This window comes from Trematomus bernacchii, unplaced genomic scaffold (genome assembly GCF_902827165.1).
Source record: "Trematomus bernacchii unplaced genomic scaffold, fTreBer1.1, whole genome shotgun sequence".
Taxonomy (NCBI): domain Eukaryota; kingdom Metazoa; phylum Chordata; class Actinopteri; order Perciformes; family Nototheniidae; genus Trematomus; species Trematomus bernacchii.
Window position 1 is genome coordinate 3789922 of NW_022987942.1, and position 22775 is coordinate 3812696.

General features: G+C 41.8%; 1 protein-coding gene across 2 annotated transcripts in view; it reads right to left on the bottom strand.

The window, feature by feature from the left end:
- The window catches only part of cdk14 (cyclin-dependent kinase 14), a 202754-nt gene that overhangs the window by 39907 nt on the left and 140072 nt on the right, over positions 1–22775 (bottom strand). For both annotated transcript variants that reach the window (XM_034115628.1, XM_034115629.1), the window contains 4 exons: positions 22143–22206; positions 16410–16458; positions 11008–11147; positions 6030–6169 (listed from right to left, as the gene is read on the bottom strand). In XM_034115628.1, the coding sequence (XP_033971519.1) occupies positions 6054–6169; positions 11008–11147; positions 16410–16458; positions 22143–22206 (369 nt within the window). In that variant the 3' untranslated portion in view covers positions 6030–6053. The remainder of the gene's footprint in view (positions 1–6029; positions 6170–11007; positions 11148–16409; positions 16459–22142; positions 22207–22775) is intronic.

The window sequence follows — 22775 nt, forward strand, 5'->3', positions numbered from 1 at the left end:
CTGGGAATATCCCCACAAAGAGAAGGGGCTGCTCGCCTTCTCTGCTCTGTTCGTCTGAAGCGGCCTGCCTCCACCACCTCCTATAAATAATACAACGCTGCCTCAACAAAAAGAAACCCTGTCCTGCTCCCTCCAGCTCTCCTTCATCCCCCCTCCCTCTACCCTTCCCCTGTTACCCTTGCCTCACCTCCTTTACTCTGATTTCACTAAACCAGAAAAGCCGGTTTAGTGAAAGTAGGAATTGAAAAGAATGGTTTAATGTTAAAGGTATTTCAATGTAACATGTAAAAATGTAGTTTTTTAAATGAGTTGCTGAATATATTTTGCAGTCTCATATTAAAATACACTTTAAGTCCTGTTATCTACCACACTTCATTCTCCATGTGACACTTGTTTTATTTGATAAATACTGCTGCTACTACTAACTTATCTACCTGAATGTATACTTCTGTAAATTCAATATATTGTATATATATATATCTTTTTTTTAATATAGAAATATTATGTGCGTGCCTTTTATCTAATAGTGTTCTATTTTTTCCGTCACTGTCACAATCTAAATGTCTCGTCTGTGGGATGAATACACACATTTTGATTCTGAAATCTAAGGAAAATACTACTTTCCGGTGTATTCTCATTGCGTTTTAAATGACTGCATTAGCACTATTAAGCTGCAGGTAAGCAACAACATTAATGGTTAATAATATGTTCTCATTTCCCTACGTAGTAGACATGTACTGCTAATGCAAGGTGATCACAGTACTGCATTTGGTCATATGCTGGATGGGAGAAAGTGCACTCACAAAATAACAATTAAAACAAAATGTCTACCACAGATGAAGCATTTTTCCCCTTTTTTTTTTCTGACATTAATGTTTTTGCAACTAATGAATGATTAAATGTTTTGAGAGTTATGATTATGCACTCATAGTGCTTACTTTAAGTTAGCAGGTTGTGGACTTTGTTAAATATGGAAAAAGTCAACACTGACTCCAACAACAGAAGCAACTGTTGCATAACGACTACTATTATTATACATCAGCTGCTATGTCATTGCTATGCTTCCATTGCTATGTGGGTCCTTCTAGCTCCTTCCGTACTAACGACCATGTTAACAGCTTTAAGGAATACAATACATATTGTGCATTTTGTTGTATTTACAGTTTTTTTTATTTAATGTTTTGACTCATTGAAACTATAAATACTCGGTAGGAAACAGAGTTCAGATATGTGCATGAGTTATGTTATGAATGGCTGTGTGCATGTGTTGCTGTCATTTGCCAGTGTATTAATGTGAATGTGTGCAGAGGGATTAGGCTGCTATCAGTGCAGCTCTCCCAGGCTTTAGGACGAGCCCGGACAAAGAGGCTGATTTCAATGTAAATGCAGCAGCTGAGAGGACACAGCTCTCTCAGTGGGGTGACTTCCACCCTGCACACACACACACACACACACCACACACACACACACACCACACACACACACACACACACACACACACACACACACACACACACACACACAACCCACACACACACACACACACACACACACACACACACACACACACACACACACACACACACACACACCACACACACACACACACACACCACACCACAACACACACACACACACACCACACACACACACACACACACACACACACACACACACACATCAACACACACACACCACAACACACACACACACACACACACACAACAACACACACACACACACACACACACACACACACACACACACACACAACACACACACACACACACACACACACACACACACACACACACACACACACACCACACACACACACACACACGCCTGGAATATTAAATCTGGGGTGTTCTGACTGAATCTACTCCCTGATTTGAAGAAGTTTGCACATGTTGTAGACTAGGAAACACTCTGAGATAAAAGCTGCAGATATTGATGTGTTCAGTGTGTCTTTGCACCTGTCAGTAATTTCAGATATAATCTGGTCCTCAGTGCTCTCTATCCAGAGTCCATCATTAGGCCGGCATTATCCCCTCCCTGGCCTCTGCTCCTCTTATTACATGCAAATAGTGCAGCTTTATCTGAGGGGTGAAAGAGAGCCCGTCTCTAAAGAAAGGGACACCCTCCTCTCCCACTCAAAGCCATTCCTCCATCTATTACTGCATTCTCTGCCTCAGTGCACACACACACATCTCATGGCGTCAGTGACACAAAGGCTGGGGTGGGGCTGGGGTGGGGGGGCACTAAGTGTTGAGAGAGTTGTCAGTGTGATGAAGTAAACTGCTAACTTTAAAATGTGTGCTCTGTTCTCTGGTGCTGCATCACTGTTTCATGGGGTTCCAATCTTCCATACTCATTTGACTTAAAGGTGATGGAATTAAAACACATCTACATACTGACAGTAAATATTAGAAAGTACTGTAATACAATTAACTACAACAATATGTTAGAACTAAAGAAAAGGCTGTACGGAAAAAAGTACAATTTCCTTAGTGAGGATTGCTACTCTATATATGGGAAGACCGGGAACAAATAAATAAATAGAAAATGTGATGATAATAATGCTAAGTTTTGATCAATAAAAGTTGAGATACATAAACACATAACATCTTTGTATACACATTAAAACATGTTATAGGCCAATCTAGATTGCCTGCCACAAAACGATTCAATACTATAGTAGAGTAAAGCCCCGGACACACCAAGGCGATTTTGGCCGTCGGTGGGCGTCAGGCCGACGATGAGCGTCGACACGCCCTACTCAGATTGGTGTGTCCCGCACCGTCGTGTCTTTTCAGCCGGGCCGACGCCTTTTCGGCCGAAAACCCCACCGATCAGTCAGCAAAAGAAATCACTCTGATTGGCTGTTCAGCTAGCGAATCAGTGCATGAGAAGCGAAACGGAAGTGAGGGACCCAAACAAACTATTAAGAAGGCACATCTGAGATTTCCTTTAACCCCAGCTCTCGACACAGGTTCAGGAAAGCCCCATGAGCTTCTCGCTGCAGAGTGAAAATGGAACGCACACGCTATTTGTTGTTTGTTTATATCACGCAGTCTGTTCTTCTTCTCTCGGTTATCACGCAGCCTGTCTTCCGGTTGTTGCCTCTTTTGAATGACGAATACACACTACCGCCGCCTGCTGGTAAGGAGAGTTATTGCCACTCACGCATGCGCAGTTCGTACGTGCTTCTTGGCCGTCGGCTGAAGTCTTTGCGGTGTGTTCCAGTGCGACACATGGCCAAGACGCAGAGACGCGAGGCGACACAACAGTCGGGTCCGTCTGTGTCAGTTCTTTGGTGTCAGATTGGTGTGTCCGGGCCTTAAGACTCATATTCTGTCAGTAAACCTGATTTGTAATTTTGATTTATCAAGTTATATTCCTATTTGATGTCTTTCTGAGTTGGACATTTTCCTTATTTTGACAGAAATGGAACTTGATTGTTAAATGCTGTTTATGTGGGTTGCGATTAGGGTGACCAGATGTCCCGCTTTGCGCGGGACTGCACAGCATTTTCACGACTTTTGGTGCGTCCCGCAAATTGAGACGATGTCCCGCATATTTCATTTTGATTGGCTAAAACGCTTTTCTAAAATCAGATTTATCCAATGGCTGTTGAGAAAGCAGGGAAGGCTATCATCACGGAGCTGTGTTTGCTGTCAATCAAACTGTAAAACACGGCGGGTGCTGGTCAAGTGTTAACCAATGAGAGTAACTCACTCACACACACACCGCCGCGGCCCCGCCAAACAACAACAATGAAAGTCAATAACGCAGGCGACGCAGCAGGTTATGGAAAATGGAGGAAACTGAAACTACAGCTAAGAAAAGAAGAAGATGCACATACAACAAAGACTGGGAAGACATTTACCCGTGGGCAGCGGCGGACTGGGACTACAAATCAGCCCGGGACTCTCGACCGGCCCACCTCGGTACCGCAAATAATCACCGCTAGTACATTTTCAACGTGGGGGGGGGGTGTTGAGAGGGTGTCCCACATTGTCCCACACAAACATACTCCTTGTCCCACATTTGGTTTGTTGGGACCTGGTCACCCTAGTTGCGATGTACCCAGTGGCGACTGGTCATTAGGGGCAGGTGGGGCACAGCCCCACCTAGTGTCAGCAGAAAGTATTAAAAATAATGATTACAAAAAAATATATATAAAATATATTTTAAGATCATGTTTAATCATCTGATTTGTCTGTACATTGCTGTTTTAGTCTGTGTTCTTCTAATTAGTGTGTCTACAGTCACAGTGTGTGCCTATTGAGCTGTTTAGAGCCATGTGGGACAAAACCTGATCATGCCCCTCCCTCTCACTGTCTAAGTGAACGGTGACTGTAAAAACTACACTGCGCATGCTCAGAGTATTTTCCTATTTAATGTGTGTAGGCAAAAAAATAATGACCATAGGGGCACTGAGCTGCCATCCCCACCATACGTCATCTCACATAATTCAGAGCTGATTGGGTGTAAGTACGTGTGCCGCGAAAAGTGTGGTGTGTGAAGAGGAGACGAGAGAGGTGCAGTGACGCATCCTAAAACCCGGAAGTAAGCTGCGCATGGCTTCCCTCGACAAAAAAGCAATGAGATTTCTCCATAGGATTTTAGAAAATAGCTCGAAATAAGATCTGTGGGAAACGTACCTGTTAGATAAATGCACGTTTTGATCAGCCGGATAACATCCACATGTCTACCCTACTTTTATAATTTTTTAATCATAAATCTATCGATTAGATTTATGATAGACTTTTGAAACTACAAGAAGATAAGGAGGACTTTTACAAAAAAGTAATAGAGATTTTTGTCCAGAAGGATAGGCAAATGGCCTTCATCTTCAAGTCAAGGTAAGACCGCCATTTTATTGAAAATGGGATCTTACTAAGAGAGAACAATTCAATATTTAAATGATAAAATTACATTTTTTGGGTATCCTTTTGTTGAACTGTCTGTTTAAAATTAATCGAAGCATCAGACAAAAAAAGCTTTTGAAAATAATATTATATTTTGATTTAGGTCAAAATATAATATTTGTAAACCTGAAGAGTCAGTGCCAGTGCCTCAGCAGCCATGAACCTCACTGCACGTCACTGCAGAAGCTTATATATAGACATCTACGTTTTTTGTGCCCCACCACTTTTGTACATATAAAAACGCCACTGGATGTACCAAAAGACGAATATGAATGTTTTATTCAAAAGGAGAACGCCTGGAAAAAACCCTGACTACTTTTTTAATGTTGAAAAGTATTTTTTCCAGTTTTGACTTGAGTCTTACTGCCTGAGCAACCCTTCTGCCCGTGTCAGAAACACTCTTTTGTTCTCACACTTTATAAGAATCTCTAAATGGTTGAAGCACCAAATGCAGGATAATCCAAGCAGCTAAAGTCTTTTCAGCGTGCTCTGAGCCCTGAATAAAGAACAGAAACACATTCTTCTGTTTCAAGGTCACAATGTGGATAACTATGATACAAGGCACGCTTAGCATGCACTACTTTCCCCAGGGTAGGATACTTAATGTGAGGATGACTTTAAAAACTGAACATTAAACTCAGATGTAGATAAGGCTAAATGAATTCATGTCACACATAAGACTTCAGATATTTTCAGATAAAAGACCAAAGAATAAACCGTAACTATGATCCATTGTAGCAGTGCAGCCAATCAGATCATCACCAGGGTGGGGAGGGGTACTTTAAAAACGTATCTGTTACAATAACTGATTACTTTCTCACACACACACACACACACACACACACACACACACACACACACACACACAACACACCACACACACCACACACACACACACACACACACACAACACACATCACACACACACAACACACAACACATCAAACACACAACAACACACAACACACACACACACACACACACACACACACACACACACACACACACACACACACACACACACACACACACACACACACACACACACACACCCACCACACACACACACACACACACACAGTAATGAGAGCGTACCTGTCAGCAGGATGCTGCCTCAGGTCAGTGCTTGCCTCCAGAGGAAGCCTTCCCCTGGCTGTTCCTGCGCGCACACACCTGTATGCTGTCCCCGCTCTCTGTCTGCAGCTTGACATTTGGTACGGTGAAGATAGAAGATACTGCAGGGGAGGAGACGCAGGCAGGTTAGAAGGGTGCAGGCTGACAGGAAGAGGAACATTTCTCAGTGAGAAGTTAGACACAGAGATTAGTTATGTATCTGCAGTGAGAAGCTTCTTAGGGTTTAAATATTGCTGTCATAAGTATCTCTAAAGGTATTTCAATTGTTACATGACACATTTGAACTTTACTCACTTGTTTTTAAATTATAATAATGTTGAAAATTGCAATTCTAGATTCTAAATTGCTACCAATTCTGATCATAATGTTTTTAAAGAAAAATGTCAATAGTCTTATCACTTCACTTTCGTCTTTGATTGTCATTTCCTGGCTCATACAGATGTAGACATAACTTCTGATTGATTGGGATACACAGCACTGTTGGTAACTCCTAAAGGAACCTGGAACGTTGGAACACTTGCATTGGATATATTCTAAGTAGTGCTTCATTTAGTGTCAGGAATGTGTTGTTGGAACAAAAGCCGAACCGTTAGAGACTGGTACATTAAGGCCGACCCAGAGGTTAGCATAGCAGGGCCGCCTTTTTAAAACTCATTGGATTTTAACATTGGATTTCAGAATATTGCAGGATATAAAATCTTTAGCAAAACAATTTCTTCACCTTGTGGCAAACCTAAAACACATTGAAAAACAGTTGCCTTTGAGACCAGGGAACCTTAAAGTGGTTAAATGCTAACTCATTTCCATGTTTAAGGACTCATAGCTGCAGCTCTCTATAGATATTACGTTACATTTTGTTTGTCATTTGTACACACTGCATTTTACTTTCACCGGGAATCCAGCTTATTCTGAAATATGTCTATATTTCTTTACATTTTGGCATATTTTGGCACCATTCAAAGTGTGCTGAGCCAACTAATAGAGGTTCTTGGATGCAATATACCAATGCATGTACAGACAACTTTTGGGAAAGCTTTGTGGATGTTTTCAGAGACAGAATCCCACTGAATCAAATGATATGAGCATCATGCATATTTCATTCAATCATGTGCCATTTTTGAGGTCAATGGCTGCAACTTTCCTATGTTTTTAGAAGCCCAGCATGCACCTGTCCCTTTCACCACATGCAGTATCTCTGCCTGCACCATTTCAAATCCTCATGGCCAGGCTCAGAGGCAGTAGTTCAGTTTAAGGGCAAACTCAAAACTCTTGTTCATTGGCTCATTGTTTCTGGTGCTTATCTTTCGGTGAACAATGGGCATCCAAAGTGGATTTAGCTCTAATTCCTATTGGAGCAAATGGATTTGAAATCCTTCTCTCTAACTGGTAAATAAAGGCAGTGGAATTTCACAAAGAGCAACAGTTCTTCACTTCCGGATCCATGACGCTCTGTCCACAGAGACAGAGAGACAGGAGAGAGTTCCCCCTGTTCTGCCAGGCACACACACACTTCCTCTGAAATCAAATTAAGAATGCCACTATCCAATCCTCAGAGTAGAAACATCAGGAGCTCCATTGTCTCAGTAATTCTCCCATTGTCCCTGGTAATCTGTCTGGGTATTGTCTGGATAAATCCATGATACACATGACAATAGAGTGAACAGTTGGCCATCGAAAGCATACTGTCATCCCTACAGCGAGAACATGGGACATTTACTTGAAAGCATTCATTTCTCAAACATATATGACATCTGTGTTACTGGTAGTACTGGTGCTGATTCTGTAGAGCAGCTTGTACTGGGCTGTTCCCATTAGAGCATTATTACCGTGCCTGGCTGTAGTCTAACTCTCACAGCTGGAGTAATTAGCCAGTTCTTTATCTCAAATTCACTTCATTTGCATAATTCTGACACATCCTTCCCCCACAAAACTGCGAGTGGCAAATCTGCACACACACATTGGAAGACTTTGTGTTTATCCACTCCTGTCCTAATTTCTCCAAACTGTTTGAATTCTCTCTGCTGCCTGTGTCACATGTGCCGCACAATAGAGAGGCAGAGAGAGCAAGCGAGCATGACAGAAATCAAAAGCAGCATCTCTCTCCTCCTCTGCTAGTGACCGCCGCTCTCTGATTCTTTTCAGACATGACAACCTGCTGGGTGCTGATAACAGGATTATTAATGCTGAGAATTCCTAATCGCAGGGAATTAAAAATGGAATTCTCCAATAAAACTACCACCATGTCAGTGGCAGCACACTCAGGTCTGCTGAGCAGGCTTTCACACTGCTAATGAATACCAGCTTAAGGGATTGGTGATGTACGTATAATCATATGGATATGTCATCTCAGACAGACCTTCATTCAATAACACAATTCTGTGGGATTCATTGAAAAATAGCCTTGAACTCTTACAGCCAAATACATGCAGCACACATCTGCTTCTAAAGTGAAGCATTGTACCTGGTGATTCTGTAAATCACCAGGTACAATGCATGGGTGGTGTTGAAGCGGGTGGGGGGTGCGGGCAATAGTGGCCAGTGCCCCTGTTACAATGAGCTTTGACCCCCCTGTGGCCCCCCTCCAAAAGAGGGGTTCAAATTGACAATGCAATTGTAGGTAGTGTTGTGCTGTGAATAGCCGAAGTAAACTAAAATGCATTTTCTTTTTCATTATGTAATTTAATAATAATTTAACTATAACAAAAATGATGTTACCAAAAAACACCAATGATGGTATTTTATGTTTTTTGTGCGCCATACACAATTTAAATGTTAAAATGTTGAACACTGTCTTTTTCTCTTTTTGGCCCAGCATTAAATCCCCCCACTCATAACATACTGGCCCCAGCAAGGCCCCCCCAGCAAGGCCCCCCCAGCAAGGCCCCCCCAGTCAAATGAGGGTTTAGAACCACAGTGCCTCAGCCTGCTCAGGACGATGTCAAATCAGAGTGTGTTGCTGCAGCCAGCAGAGGTCCGGCTGCGCTCACTGTCACAGCGGCAGCCTCATAATAAGAGCTTTCTCTGCAGGAACAAAAAGCTGCCCTGAGGTCTCTGCACTGCTCCTCTGCAGACAGAGAGCAGTGGCACTGTGATCCACAGCAGAGCAGGGGGCTCAGGAAGAAGAACACAGAGAGGAGAGACACTTTCTGACTGTCGAGGTATATCACTGTAGGAAAGAAAAGTCCATTTACTTCACATTGTCACTTTTTTTAATGTAAATACTGCTTGTGATAACTAGTGATTTCTTTAAATATTTGTTCAGCATATCCCTGTACTGTAACTTGTGTTTTTTTACATTTGTTAACAATTCAGCAGCATTAAAAGTGAGCTGAATAAGCTACAAGTTGTGATTTCAGGTCATGTGTGTGGAGTGGCTTGTGTTGCTGATAAGTAGAGTTGTATGTCATCAGTGAAGCATTACAACTGGAGGCTGTGACGAAGGATGCCAAGTTGCATTTACGCTTACAAAAACATGAAGTGGCGTTGATATTTGGAGATTATCCTGCTTATTTGCCAAAGATCTTATTTTCTGCAATATTCCAGAATACAAATGGAAAAATCCCACTGGGAGCCCGAACTTCCACGTCGGCCTTCTAAAGTACGTAATCACAGCACCTCCAAGTATTTTCTGCATTTTGGTCAACAGTATGTGTGTATGTGTGTCTGTGTCTGTGTGTCTGTGTATGTGTGTCTGTGTATGTGTGTCTGTGTGTCTGTGTCTGTGTGTCTGTGTATGTGTGTCTGTGTATGTGTGTCTGTGTCTGTGTGTCTGTGTATGTGTGTCTGTGTATGTGTGTCTGTGTGTCTGTGTCTGTGTGTCTGTGTATGTGTGTCTGTGTATGTGTGTGTGTGTCTGTGTCTGTGTGTATGTGTCTGTGTGTCTGTGTCTGTGTGTCTGTGTGTCTGTGTATGTGTGTCTGTGTATGTGTGTCTGTGTGTCTGTGTCTGTGTGTATGTGTCTGTGTGTCTGTGTCTGTGTGTCTGTGTGTCTGTGTCTGTGTGTCTGTGTATGTGTGTCTGTGTGTCTGTGTGTCTGTGTCTGTGTGTGTGTATGTGTGTCTGTGTGTCTGTGTATGTGTGTCTGTGTATGTGTGTCTGTGTATGTGTGTCTGTGTGTCTGTGTGTGTGTGTCTGTGTCTGTGTGTCTGTGTGTATGTGTCTGTGTGTCTGTGTCTGTGTGTCTGTGTGTCTGTGTATGTGTGTCTGTGTGTCTGTGTCTGTGTGTCTGTGTATGTGTGTCTGTGTATGTGTGTCTGTGTGTCTGTGTGTGTGTGTCTGTGTCTGTGTGTCTGTGTGTATGTGTCTGTGTGTCTGTGTCTGTGTGTCTGTGTGTCTGTGTATGTGTGTCTGTGTATGTGTGTCTGTGTGTCTGTGTCTGTGTGTCTGTGTCTGTGTGTCTGTGTCTGTGTGTCTGTGTGTCTGTGTCTGTGTGTCTGTGTATGTGTGTCTGTGTGTCTGTGTATGTGTGTCTGTGTATGTGTGTCTGTGTATGTGTGTCTGTGTATGTGTCTGTGTGTCTGTGTATGTGTATGTGTGTCTGTGTATGTGTCTGTGTGTATGTGTGTCTGTGTGTCTGTGTGTCTGTGTGTCTGTGTGTCTGTGTGTCTGTGTATGTGTGTGCTGTGTCTGTGTGTCTGTGTATGTGTCTGTGTGTATGTGTGTGCTGTGTCTGTGTGTCTGTGTATGTGTGTCTGTGTCTGTGTGTCTGTGTATGTGTGTCTGTGTCTGTGTATGTGTGTATGTGTGTATGTGTGTCTGTGTATGTGTGTCTGTGTCTGTGTGTATGTGTGTGCTGTGTCTGTGTCTGTGTGTCTGTGTATGTGTGTATGTGTGTCTGTGTCTGTGTGTCTGTGTATGTGTGTCTGTGTCTGTGTATGTGTGTATGTGTATGTGTGTGCTGTGTCTGTGTGTCTGTGTCTGTGTGTGCTGTGTTACGTACTGTCCTGCAGCTCACAGAGCCGCGGAGGAAGGTTGCTGAAGTACTCGTGGTTCAGCGCTGCCTGGGCAGACAGCCGGTTCTTTGGGAAGCACTGGAGGAACCTGGAGGCCAACTCCTCGCCGTGGTCCACGTAGCCCAACCTGACACACAGAAGCACACTTCATCAGAGAGACACCACAGAGACGCACACGCTAGAGACAGTTCAAAAAAGGTTTGAGATAAAAGACTACAATTCCCACAGTGCGAAACGTTAGACACATAAATAGGCATGGACACAGTTCTCAACCGTTACATTCTTTAGCATTAGCATCTTCTTGGTTTTGTCTCTTTTGTTTTGACCACAACAGAAAACAGGCGGTCGACCCATTTAGCCGATCCAATGCTCTTTCCTTTAAATATATATATAGAGTTACCATTCATTCATCCCTTTGAGAAATAAACATTTTTTTTCCAATTCACAGAGCTGCTGACAACAAAAACTAAGCCTCCTAATGAAGCTGAGGTCTGCTGACTCAAGAGGGAAAACACCTCGTAGACACATGAGAGCACACACGCCTACACCTTGCTCCTCGCTTCACACATGACGGGCAGGTCACAGGGCTTTGGAGCTACACGTTGGCTGGAGGAGTAAAGCGTGTGTGTGTGTGTGTGTGTGTGTGTGTGTGTGTGTGTGTGTGTGTGTGTGTGTGTGTATTCATACTGGGAGTCACTGAACTCCTGAACCAGCCCCACCTAGCAGTGCCGAGGGGGAGAAGAGATTGGAAATAAGGAAGAGCAACACATTCAGTGAGTAATTAGTCATCTCTGCATTAAATAAACATGATGTTATTCAGCTCTCATGCACAGAGCGCCTCTCATGTTCTGCAAGCCTCTCACAGCCCAGCACTCTGACACACACTCCCATGGCTCTCAATGGGGATCTCAGCTCCACTTATCAGCAGAGACAGAGGAGGGGGAACTGTTCAACTCATCCACGCCACTCAGCAGAGTTAATGAAGTCCATCAGGGCCTCCGCTCGCCTCTTCCTCACACAGCTGCGGGACTCCAGTGCACACTCAGAAAGTCTCTGTGAGAAACTATACTTATGGAAAATAACTGAAAGTGAAATGAGACAGGTTCTTAAGGCCATTACTGATACTAGTTCAGTTTGAAGCAGCTGATTAACAGTGCAGCTATTCAACCGTTTTGAAGAGAAATGAGAGCTTCTCATTGCTGCAGGGTTTGTGTTGGTGCTGGATTATGGTGATGTGGGTTTTTTTAATGCATCTTCTACATGCCTAAGATCTCCGGATGCCGTTTACCACAGGGCATTGAGGTTCATTGCAAACCTTAAAACCCATACGCAGCATTGCTGCTTGTATGCTCAGGTTGGATTTTTCTGATTTACATCTATTGCAAAAGTACGGGATCCATGGGCTACGTTCTGAGGACTTGTTTCTGCTAACTGTCCCTAAAGTCCACACTGAGCTGGGAAAAGGGCCTTCAGTTATGATGCTCCATTTGCTTGGTAGCTGCCACACACACTGCACTTCTTAATGACTGATGAGCATCAGCTCTGTCTGTAAATTCCCAGCATGCACAGCAACAGGCTCCGACTTGTGCAACAGCCTTGCTGCACTGAACATCTCCAGAGAGGTAATGTTCACACTTTGAAAATCTGTCTTCATATTTTGCAGGGCTAATGTGGTTAGAATGCATTATAAAAACATTGTGAGAACTATTTACTGAGAACTGTTTTAGAGGAAATGCCTGCATCGAAGGACTAAAATCGAAGGGGTCATCTTCTGGGGAGTATGAATGTGCCCAGAAATGAAAAGGTAAAATGCCTATTAGATTTCATCTGCTTCAAGTGTTCTCTGAAAGTTTAGCTGGCCATGCTTAGCTGTGCAGTTTCTCTGCAGGTGCCAACACAAAGGGTGGATGTAGGTGTGAAATCACCTGGATGTGAGCATGTTGGCCTTTGAACAGTGTTGATGTACAGTAGGTGCACATTCCTTTGTGTTATGGCTGTCAGCCGGCCCGATGAATAAGTGCACATCTACAGTGAGATGGATCATATCTCCTGAAATATCAAACAGCTGCAGGTGATGGCACATTCACAGCAGAGAGGAGCATTCCTTCCTCACTGGTGCATGGCCATGCTTTTAAAGGTATTCTATCAGAAAACTACACCAAGGCCTTTTGAGAGAAGAGATAGAGGATACCACCTGCCTTGCAGTGCGCCCCACCCCCCCCCCCCCCCAACTGCAAAAAGTGGTCTCTTCGTTTGATCAGACAGCAGGAGCTGTTTTAGGAAGAAAGCTGTGTGTATTTTGTCTGAAGACATCATCTTAAATCTGACATATTTGATGATGAGGTTGTTGTGAGGGCGTCTTGAGTCCAACAGGCCTGAGCATGCAGCTGTAGGCTGTAGGGTCACCCTGGAAACATTAGTGCTCTCAGATATGGGTTAAACAAAGCGGGTCTATTGGAGATTCTAGAGATCTCTAGGACCCTCTGATCAATGTCTGGCATCCGGTCATAGTGATTATACCTTACTGATTCAAATGTTCATATATAACATTTGGAATCAAAAGTAATTGCATTCATAGGGGCAGTATTAGATATGAATGTGTTTTATGAACATTACAGCATGTAAAGGGGGGCAGCTGTGGCTAAAGACGTGGTAGTTCTTCAATTGGAAATCATTTCAGGTATGCCCTCACTCATCTCTCTTCATAAACGTGATATAAAATACTATAGCACTTTCAGGATTGCTATAAATATGAACTTTCAACAACTACTATCTAGTCAAAAATATATATAAATAAATATTGATACTGTATGCTGAAGCTGAAGCACACATGCAACCAGTTTGAAATCCTCCTATAAAACTGATAATCTACACGTTTATGAACACAGTTTGATTCACTGCAGTCAACATGTGGAGGTGTTATTGATGAAGGTACTTTCCTCCACTTTGCTTCAAATGGCTTTAAAAGATGACTTTCTGAATGTTAGTTTCCTGAGCAGGTGCACTTTGTAAGGCAGCCTCTGCCTCTATATGAATGTGTGTGAAAAGTCAAGCAAAGCGGTATATAAATGCAGTCTATTTACTGTCCATTTAAAGATTAAGTATCTGTAAGTAATCAAGTAGTATTCATATAAAAATACATGAACCTGAAAAATAGGCACTATAGGCGCTTTCACACCGCAGTACTTTTCCCACAAAGGTTCATCAGAACTTAGTTCATCAGAACTCTTTAGTTCTGATGAACTAAGTACAGATCGCGTTCACACCGGAATAAATCCCTGAGGGAGGATTAGGCAAATGAAGCCGCTGACGTCACTTCGTCTTCTTCTGCTTTGGGTTTACTGGCAGGCCGCAAACAACTTCACGGCGTATACTGCCACCCGGAGTCCCCGGAGTTGGGGACTGGCTTCAGTAGAAGCTGCTGGGACTCCCAGCAGCTTCTACTGAAGCCTTCAGAGTAAATCGCCAGAACGCCGACACCTCCTCATCTCCACCGCTCCCATGTTTTCTTTTGTGTTGCCATAAGTTAGTCTCTCTGCGTTTCTGCGCTGGGCGAATGCTAATGCTAATGCTAATGCGAGGATAATAAAATGGCGGCTTCACAAAACTTTTTGGGAGTTTTACGGGGCGTGGTTTGCAATCCGCCCAGCCAATCAGAAATGGGAACCTTTTTCTCCCACGAAAGTACCTGCTCTCTAGCAGGGACTGAAAAGGTGAAAAGGTTCTCATGAACTCATTTTAGTTCCGGATTTTTTTGGTGTGAACGCAACATTTCAGAACTATATCGGAACTAAAGTGGGAAAAGTACTGCGGTGTGAAAGCGCCTAATATGGGATTTTACAAGAACATACAGTTGTATTACTATATCTGTTACAGTGCAGAAGCGCACCAAACAGATATAAACCCTGAACCCTTTACTGGACATCAGTCTCTCACATGTCCTCAGCTGCAGGAAGGAAAACAAAGCAGAAACAGGAGAGCAGCAGAGGGAGAGCCAGGCAGAGTGAGAGTTTGAGTTCATATCACATTCATCATTCCTGGCCTCTGATGAGAGAGACAGAGAGGAAGTGCCGGTCATTAACATTCCACCTCACCTTCTTTCTTCACATTTGTATTTCCTCCTGGACTGTTAGCAGGGCCAGGACACTGGGAGGGGAAATCCACCTCAACCTACTCCATTTTCCATTGGTCATCACATGTGGTCAATACACTTCTTTACATTCCTTATATCCAGTATAATCAACTCTAAACTTGAGCTGTCTTTCCCAAATGTTTCAAACTGGAGTTACAAAGTTGTTATATGACAGCAGAGATACTTAAACTTCAAAATCAACATGACATGATTATTTATTTAATAACTTCATACAGCAAAACTACATAGAAGAACAATGCATGTCAAGTTGGAGGAAATAGGATTAGAAAGAAATGTTTGAAATGTGTCCACCTGGCTAAATGGCCTAACCTTACAAACTGTTAGCAATGTCTTCATGTTCCATATTCTTTTATATATCATTTAATTTGTATTGAATGGTGTTTAATAACATTACAATCAAAATGTCTACGTGACACCAAACATTGAATTGCTCCAAAAAACTCAAATATGAAGTATTAACAACAACAAAAAATGTGTATGAGAAAAAAGATAAATACTTTAATTAAAGAATAACAAAGTTGATGAAAAATGGTTGTCATCAGATAATATTGCATCCCCACTCATCCTTGCAAAACAAAGAAACAAACTTTCGACTGACTTTCTTTTTTTGAATTTCTTGTCTAGGCAGATTGCTGGGGACAAATCGATTTTACAATTGCATTTGTTTTGTAGATATATGAGAGTTGTGTCAGTAAGGTGTCTGTAGTCCTTTCTGTACAGATAACATGTGCAGATGGGAATAAGGACACAGATGAATTGAAACCACAGGAGGAACACAGGTATCACTCGTCTTGTGGATCCCCGTGCAGCAGCTAGACTTTGTGACACAGCTGATCAGACAGCTGCAGTTTTACATAAATCTCTTTCCTGGTGCTGCTTTACATTTCCCTGAGGAAAACACACACCCCCCCTCTGCCCTCTGTGGTCTCCCCTCCAGATGTTTGCCTCGGGCAAACAGTGGCACACATCTGGGGGAGCCTGGACTGTGCCACCATGACCTTTTTCTGCCATATGAGCCTGAGCAGAATCACACACACACGTATGCCTCAGGAAGGGTAGAGGCAGAGGAAGAACATGTGAGTGTGTGAGCTGCACTATCATTGTGTTCAAAACCCAGGAGAGTGTGCCTCTAAAGAAAGGAACTAGGAACATAGTGTCAGCTTCAACACCCTGTGACATAACACTTTAGGTATATACAGTACAAAGTAACACACACACACAAGTTTGTTCACTTACTTATTCCAGGCTTGTCTGAGCTTCTTGGGGCTGTACACTGTAAAGCGGTCTGTAATGAAAAGACAACAAACCAACATTTAGTCCTTAACTTGGCATCACATTTAAGTTAGACCTCCTAAATACTGTGGTATATCAAGCCAAACCCCATTGTAACATCTGCCAATTAGAGGTTTTATTGGTTGATTGTAAACATTCATACAATATAACATACCTGCAATGTTTTTATAATCACTCAAAACCTCTGCAAACATATTTTCACTTTGAAAGAATAACATACTAATCCTCCCATGCTTCTCATTTACAGCAAAGCAGGAAAGTTGCAGGTATATCTTATAACTTGAACAATGTGCTGTTCAGTGTAAATGTCAGAGAAGGCTGAGCCAGTGAGCACATTCACTTTAAAGGAATGTAGCCATAATCAAAGTGATTCATAACACGTGTGTGTTTCTTGCTGTGCCATATTCAAATGTTTGTAGTGAGACAGGTCAATAACTGACCGCGTCCACCATACTTCTTTTGAAGTTGGACTATGGGACAACAGAAAAACCTTCTAAAAAGTATTTGGTTTCAAGGAAAAGTCTGTTGGCGTCTCACACGTTTTTTGGTTGTTAGGCCAGCATGTAGATGAGAGACGCTGGATCCATGATGTTAAAGGTTTTAACTGCGCAGCCCAGAGATAATATCTTACATTTGTGAGTTTGAGCGACTGCATTTTTTACAGTCTGATTCTTGGCCGCCTTCCCTGCCATATACATTTTAGGGAAAGGCCTGTCTAATCTGTCAAATGTACACTTAGGGTGGAAAGGTTACATTTGAAATGGACTGCGTACAGTCTTGATCCAACTTGACAGAGACAAATGACGTGTTGCCCATATGTCTAAATCCTTTTGGAATATGCTTTTGTAGTTAGCGGTATACATTTTTGAAACAATGGGGGAATTTGTATAGTAAGGTATTTATTGATTGTTTTTATAATTATTCCCCTTAAGTCCAAAGCCATGGTTTAATCATGAATGACTTTATTACCCAAGCAATATCTAAACAAAGTCTTAATACAATTAGTGTTTCTTTGAAGTGTGAAAAAAGAAGGTGTGGCTCCTCTCATTTCAGAAATGCTCCAGTCTTGAGTAACACAGAGTGAACTATGTTGTGCTCCAGCCAGGAGAGAAAGTCCCTCCATATCTGCTGTGAGTGTGTGCACTGCTCTATTCATCTCAGCCAAAGCAGCCATGTGGACGCAGAGTGAGGCTGAGCTGCCAACTCACAAGCTAGCCAGCCACCCAGAGAGGTCATATTTTCCCTTACAACTGGAACAGGTTACAACTACATTTAAATCTTACTTTCCTTTTGAATGTATTAAAGACATTTAAATGTAACTTGGTGAATGTTTTCAATATGATATGATACATGCACATTGCTTGTGATGACTTCTGTGAGCTGGGTATACTTCATTTACACAATTTATCTTCCGAAATAGAGCTTTTGTTCAGATAAGACGGTAGGAATCATGGCTGTTTGCCACTGGATTGCTATGGGAGGCCACTCCATCTGTTCAGTCACAATTGAACACCATGATACTTGATGAACACTAAGGGAAGTGACTGCTTCAGAAAATATGGATAACACATATTTAATTGACTGATATGATATATTTGGTTTTACTTGGAATGGCATGTTAAAGCCTGGCCTTATACATAATAGTCATTAGATTGTAGGTAGAGCAGAGTAGAGAACCAGAACAACATGTGATAGCAAGTGTCTGTGGAACCTTTTCATGTCCACAAAAATGTAAAAATATACTTCCATTCTGAGATCAAGCTACTAAGAGATGTTAAGCTAGTTTGGATTGAAAAATAACAGTGAATATGTGATGAATGATAGCCAGTCACTGTAGATCAGAGGGAAGATACCAGTGAGGCTCTCAGTGAAAACTGGAAAGGATTTCCAAACTAACGCAACACTGCCATCTGCTGGGCTTTATTCAATTTGAAAAATGTCTATGGATTTATTTTTGGACAATAAATATTCAGATTATGGAAAATACAAAATATATTTTAAAAGACATTGATTTTACAGGTTACCAGATTAGTATCATACTTTTGTATCAGCCTGTACCATGCATTATTTAGTTTGGACCGTAAAGTCACCCTTTTGGACCTTTGTCGTATTGGATCGGCAGACTTTTGAAGAAAAACAATGCTAACAAAAAAGAATACTTTGCCCTACACAGCTTGCAATTCATATAACAAAGAAATATATGTGTATGTAAATATGTGTATTTTGCTTTGATTTTGAATAAAAAATATAAATCTATATTAAGGATGAACTTTTGATAACCCTACCGTGATGTAACCTTCAGAGGAGATTAGAATATACAGAACAATCGAACAGTTAAAGCGAATCTGTATTTATTACCAGCAGATCATAATCCTATAATGTGTGGTGATAATTTTTTCGCCCAATTTGATCGAACAGTGATCACTGACTATGTTAGCATGTGTGTTTGTGTGTGTTGTCAGACAGCTGCACAGCTGTTCAACACTGTGTTTGAGTGCAAACAAGAAACAACCGTCGCCATGGCCACAGGATGAGAGATTACACGTTGTGTTGTGTGTGTGTGTGTGTGTGTGTGTGTGTGTGTGTGTGTGTGTGTGTGTGTGTGTGTGTGTGTGTGTGTGTGTGTGTGTGTGTGTGTGTGTGTGTGTGTTCGAGACCATGAGCCCCCCAGTTGGTCACTAATTGGCACTGGAGATGGGAGGCTGCATCCCATTGCCCGCACCATCACTCTCACCCTCTTTATGTCCATCCTCGCTGTCCCCTCTCCTCCACTCCACTCTTCTCCCCTCCATCAGCACGCACTAATCTGCACTCCCTCTTTTCATGTTCCCTCTAAAAAGCCCTAATGAGCTCCCAGAGGGCATGGCTGACACCCCCAGCCTACCCCACCCCACCCTGCCTTGCCCCTGCCCCTGCTGCTGCTGCTGCTGCTGCTGCTGCTGCTACTGTTGCTGCATTAATGTGTAGTGGGCTTTTGTCCCATTGGTTCAGAACCAATAACTAATCGATAACATGACTTATTAATTAACAAGTGAGCAAACGTTGTGAGTCAAAGCAAATTCCATGGCTTCATACCAAACATGAGTATGTTAAAGTGTTAGCATAAAGCCTGGTGTAAATATATTATGTAAGCTAAAGTGTTAGCATTGAGCCTGGTTAAAAAACATTTTTTGTGTGAGCTAAAGTGTTAGCATTGAGCGTGGTGTTAATATATTATGTGAGCTAAAGTGTTAGTATTGAGCGTGGTTAAAATATTTTTTGCGTGAGCTAAAGTGTTAGCATTGAGGCTGGTGTTAACAACGTTAGCACAAAGCCTGGTGTTAATAATAACTATTGTTTGAGCTAAAGTGTAAGCAGGGAGCCTGATTTTATACAAGTACACAAACAAACTCACGGCATTTCGTGTTATAGCCACGAAATTAATTTAATCTATTGATTCGTGTTCACCAACACGATTTTCACATTTTTTTCGTGTCACACTGAACTATTTTAAAAGCAATGTATTTCTATTGGTAGTATGTTTCGTGCCTGCACCACGTCTTTTTGTCCAGTCGGGTCTTGGAGCTCCCCAGGGGCGGATCTAGACAAATATCCATGGGGTGGCAAGAGGGTGGCAGGAGATTTTGAGGGGTGGCATCCCCTGGCAGAAGTATATGCTGATTTAATCGCAGTCATATCAATCAATGTTAACTTGGAAAGCCATAATATTTATATTTTAACTCAATAACATAGGTGACATTATTGTGGCACATCTTTTAAGCCTTACATATAAATATATAAGGTGGCAGACATAATTTAATGAATTTTAACTGAACAATAACTGAATGAGTTTGTTTCACTCTTAGACCAGCAGGGGTACCAAATCTATGCAGACTGCTGCAATAAGTACATTAATTAACTGTCTCATCGATGTTTGTCTGAATGAATATGATACTATTAACAATCATATTATTCCTATCAGCTGTCAATCACTGTTATGATTCACATATTCATTTATTATTGAATAAACTATATTTTTTGGAGTTAATGATGAATGTTCCCCCTCCTTCAAATTTGAAAGACAAGTAATTATATCATGTATCAAAATTCAAAAGATTCAAAGGAACAGTTCAGCGCCCCACGACTTTACTGCAAACAGTTAAAACCTTGACTTTACATCAGAAAGAGCAAACATTAAAGAAGTGACTAACTGCATCAGTTAGGGTTAAAAAACCGTGTATTCAGCTAAAACATATACATCGCTGCAGTTATTATCCAGTGGAAAGCCCTTACCTACTGGCCTAGTTAAATCAAAGTGGTTACTTTTGTTTGGCTGGGCAGTGTAGTTTTACACACCGTCTTATTTGACTTTCTCAGGACTTAAAACAAAGAAAAAATATATACACACATACAAGGTCATCATCTTACGTTTTTTATGCTCATCGAGTCATCCGTGAGCAGAGCATCAAGTTGGCATGCCTATAACAGCTGAATGCGGCGATTACCATCTTGTTCAGCAAAATGCCTCACAAACTTATTAAGATCAACAGCTTTAGTGCGTTTTGATTCAATGCTGAGTACAGCCACACTTGACAGTCTCTTCTCTGTCATTGCAGACCGCAAATACCTCATTCCTTCTGTCTGCTTGGGTCTGAATGCTTCTCGTTTTGCGTCGTCCCCCGGTTCAAATGAAATCGCCGCCAATCATATTTCCAAGCTCGCGCCAGGGCCGGGGGAGGGGTCACAAGACTCGCGTCTTGTGCTGCATTCACTTGCACTCGGACATTAGAGATTTTCTCTCATAAATGTCCGATGAGCCACAACTTTTCTTTCAAAACAAAGCTGCCAACTGGGGTGGCAGCTGGGGTGGCAAGGCTATTTGTTAGGGTGGCAGTTGCCACCCCATGCCACCCCGGTAGATCCGCCCCTGGAGCCCCCTAACCCTAACCCTAAGCTGTGTGGTTGATAAAAAAAATGTCTTACTCAATATCTTACCCTAAGCCTAACCCTAACCCTAACCCTTTTATTTTAAATAGTATAATGTCTGAGTTTTTTTGCCGTCCGCGAGGAAAAGAAATGGCTCAGAGCCTCAGAATACTGAAATCTGTATTTTTAAAAATCTTTTTTTCCTTCTAATTTGTTATTATTTGGTGCAGGCAGGAAACATACTACCAATAGAAATACATTGCTTCTAAAATCGTTCTGTGTCAGAATACTGAAATCAGTATTTTTTAAAATCTCTTTTTCCTTCTAATTTGTTATTATTTACATTGCTTTTAAAATCGTTCTGTGTGACACGAAAAACATTGGGAAATCGTGTTCGTGAACACGAATCAATAGATTAATTTCGTGACTATAACACGAAATGCCGTGAGACTGGGTTGAACCAGCATACAGTAATACAAAAAACAAAAAATGCAATGACATTAGTTACAAATAAAACAAAAAAACAAACCATAATGCTTATAATAAGGCATGTTGCTATACTCTGTTGCTAAAACATATCATACACAAATGATGATAGCTCCTATGCTAACTCCTCTTTGTATCCAATGCTTCCTGGTAACCCTCTGACCAACACTACTGTATGTGTTCTTTCTTTTGGTTTAGGTCTAAGTATGATTTACTTTATTGAAGCATTAAAATGTTGTCTCTGTGTATATCTCTGGTATAACTTAATGACATGAAAGGTCTTACCTGGTTTGAAGTGAGGCAGAGAATTAACACCAGGCCAGGTCTCCTCTGACGGGGTGCCGATGACCTGAAAAACACAGCAACAACAAGAGTGTTATAAGCAATGAAATATACTCATCTGTCCTACTTCAGATTTACCGAATAAGTTCTCAAATGATTAAACCCTAGATACCAACTTCTATGTCATTTCTGCTTTGTGCAAATATGTATTAGGATAGTTGCTTCCACATAACAAATTGATCTTACAAAAAATACATTAATGACCATTCAAGATATGGCAGACAAAATTAGACCATTTGTGATATATTTTTGTTGAATATAAATCAAAAAATTGCACTTTGCCATTACAAAAAAAGACACATTCGTACTGTGAGTCATTAAAGTGAGAGAAAGAGACACTTCAACATGACTGTCTGTTTGAGAAAGGTGGACTTGCAGCACAAAGGCATCCCATAGCTTGTGCAATCATCCTGATTAGTAACTTTAATGGAAAGACTGGCTGAGTTCTCACGCACACAGCCTGCTTTATGATGACAAAAGCCAGAGCAGCGGACATGCCTTCCACATGATCCATCACAGCTAAGCAGCATAATAGTTTCCAGATTGCCCCGCTGTCTCTGATCCGCAGCACACTCC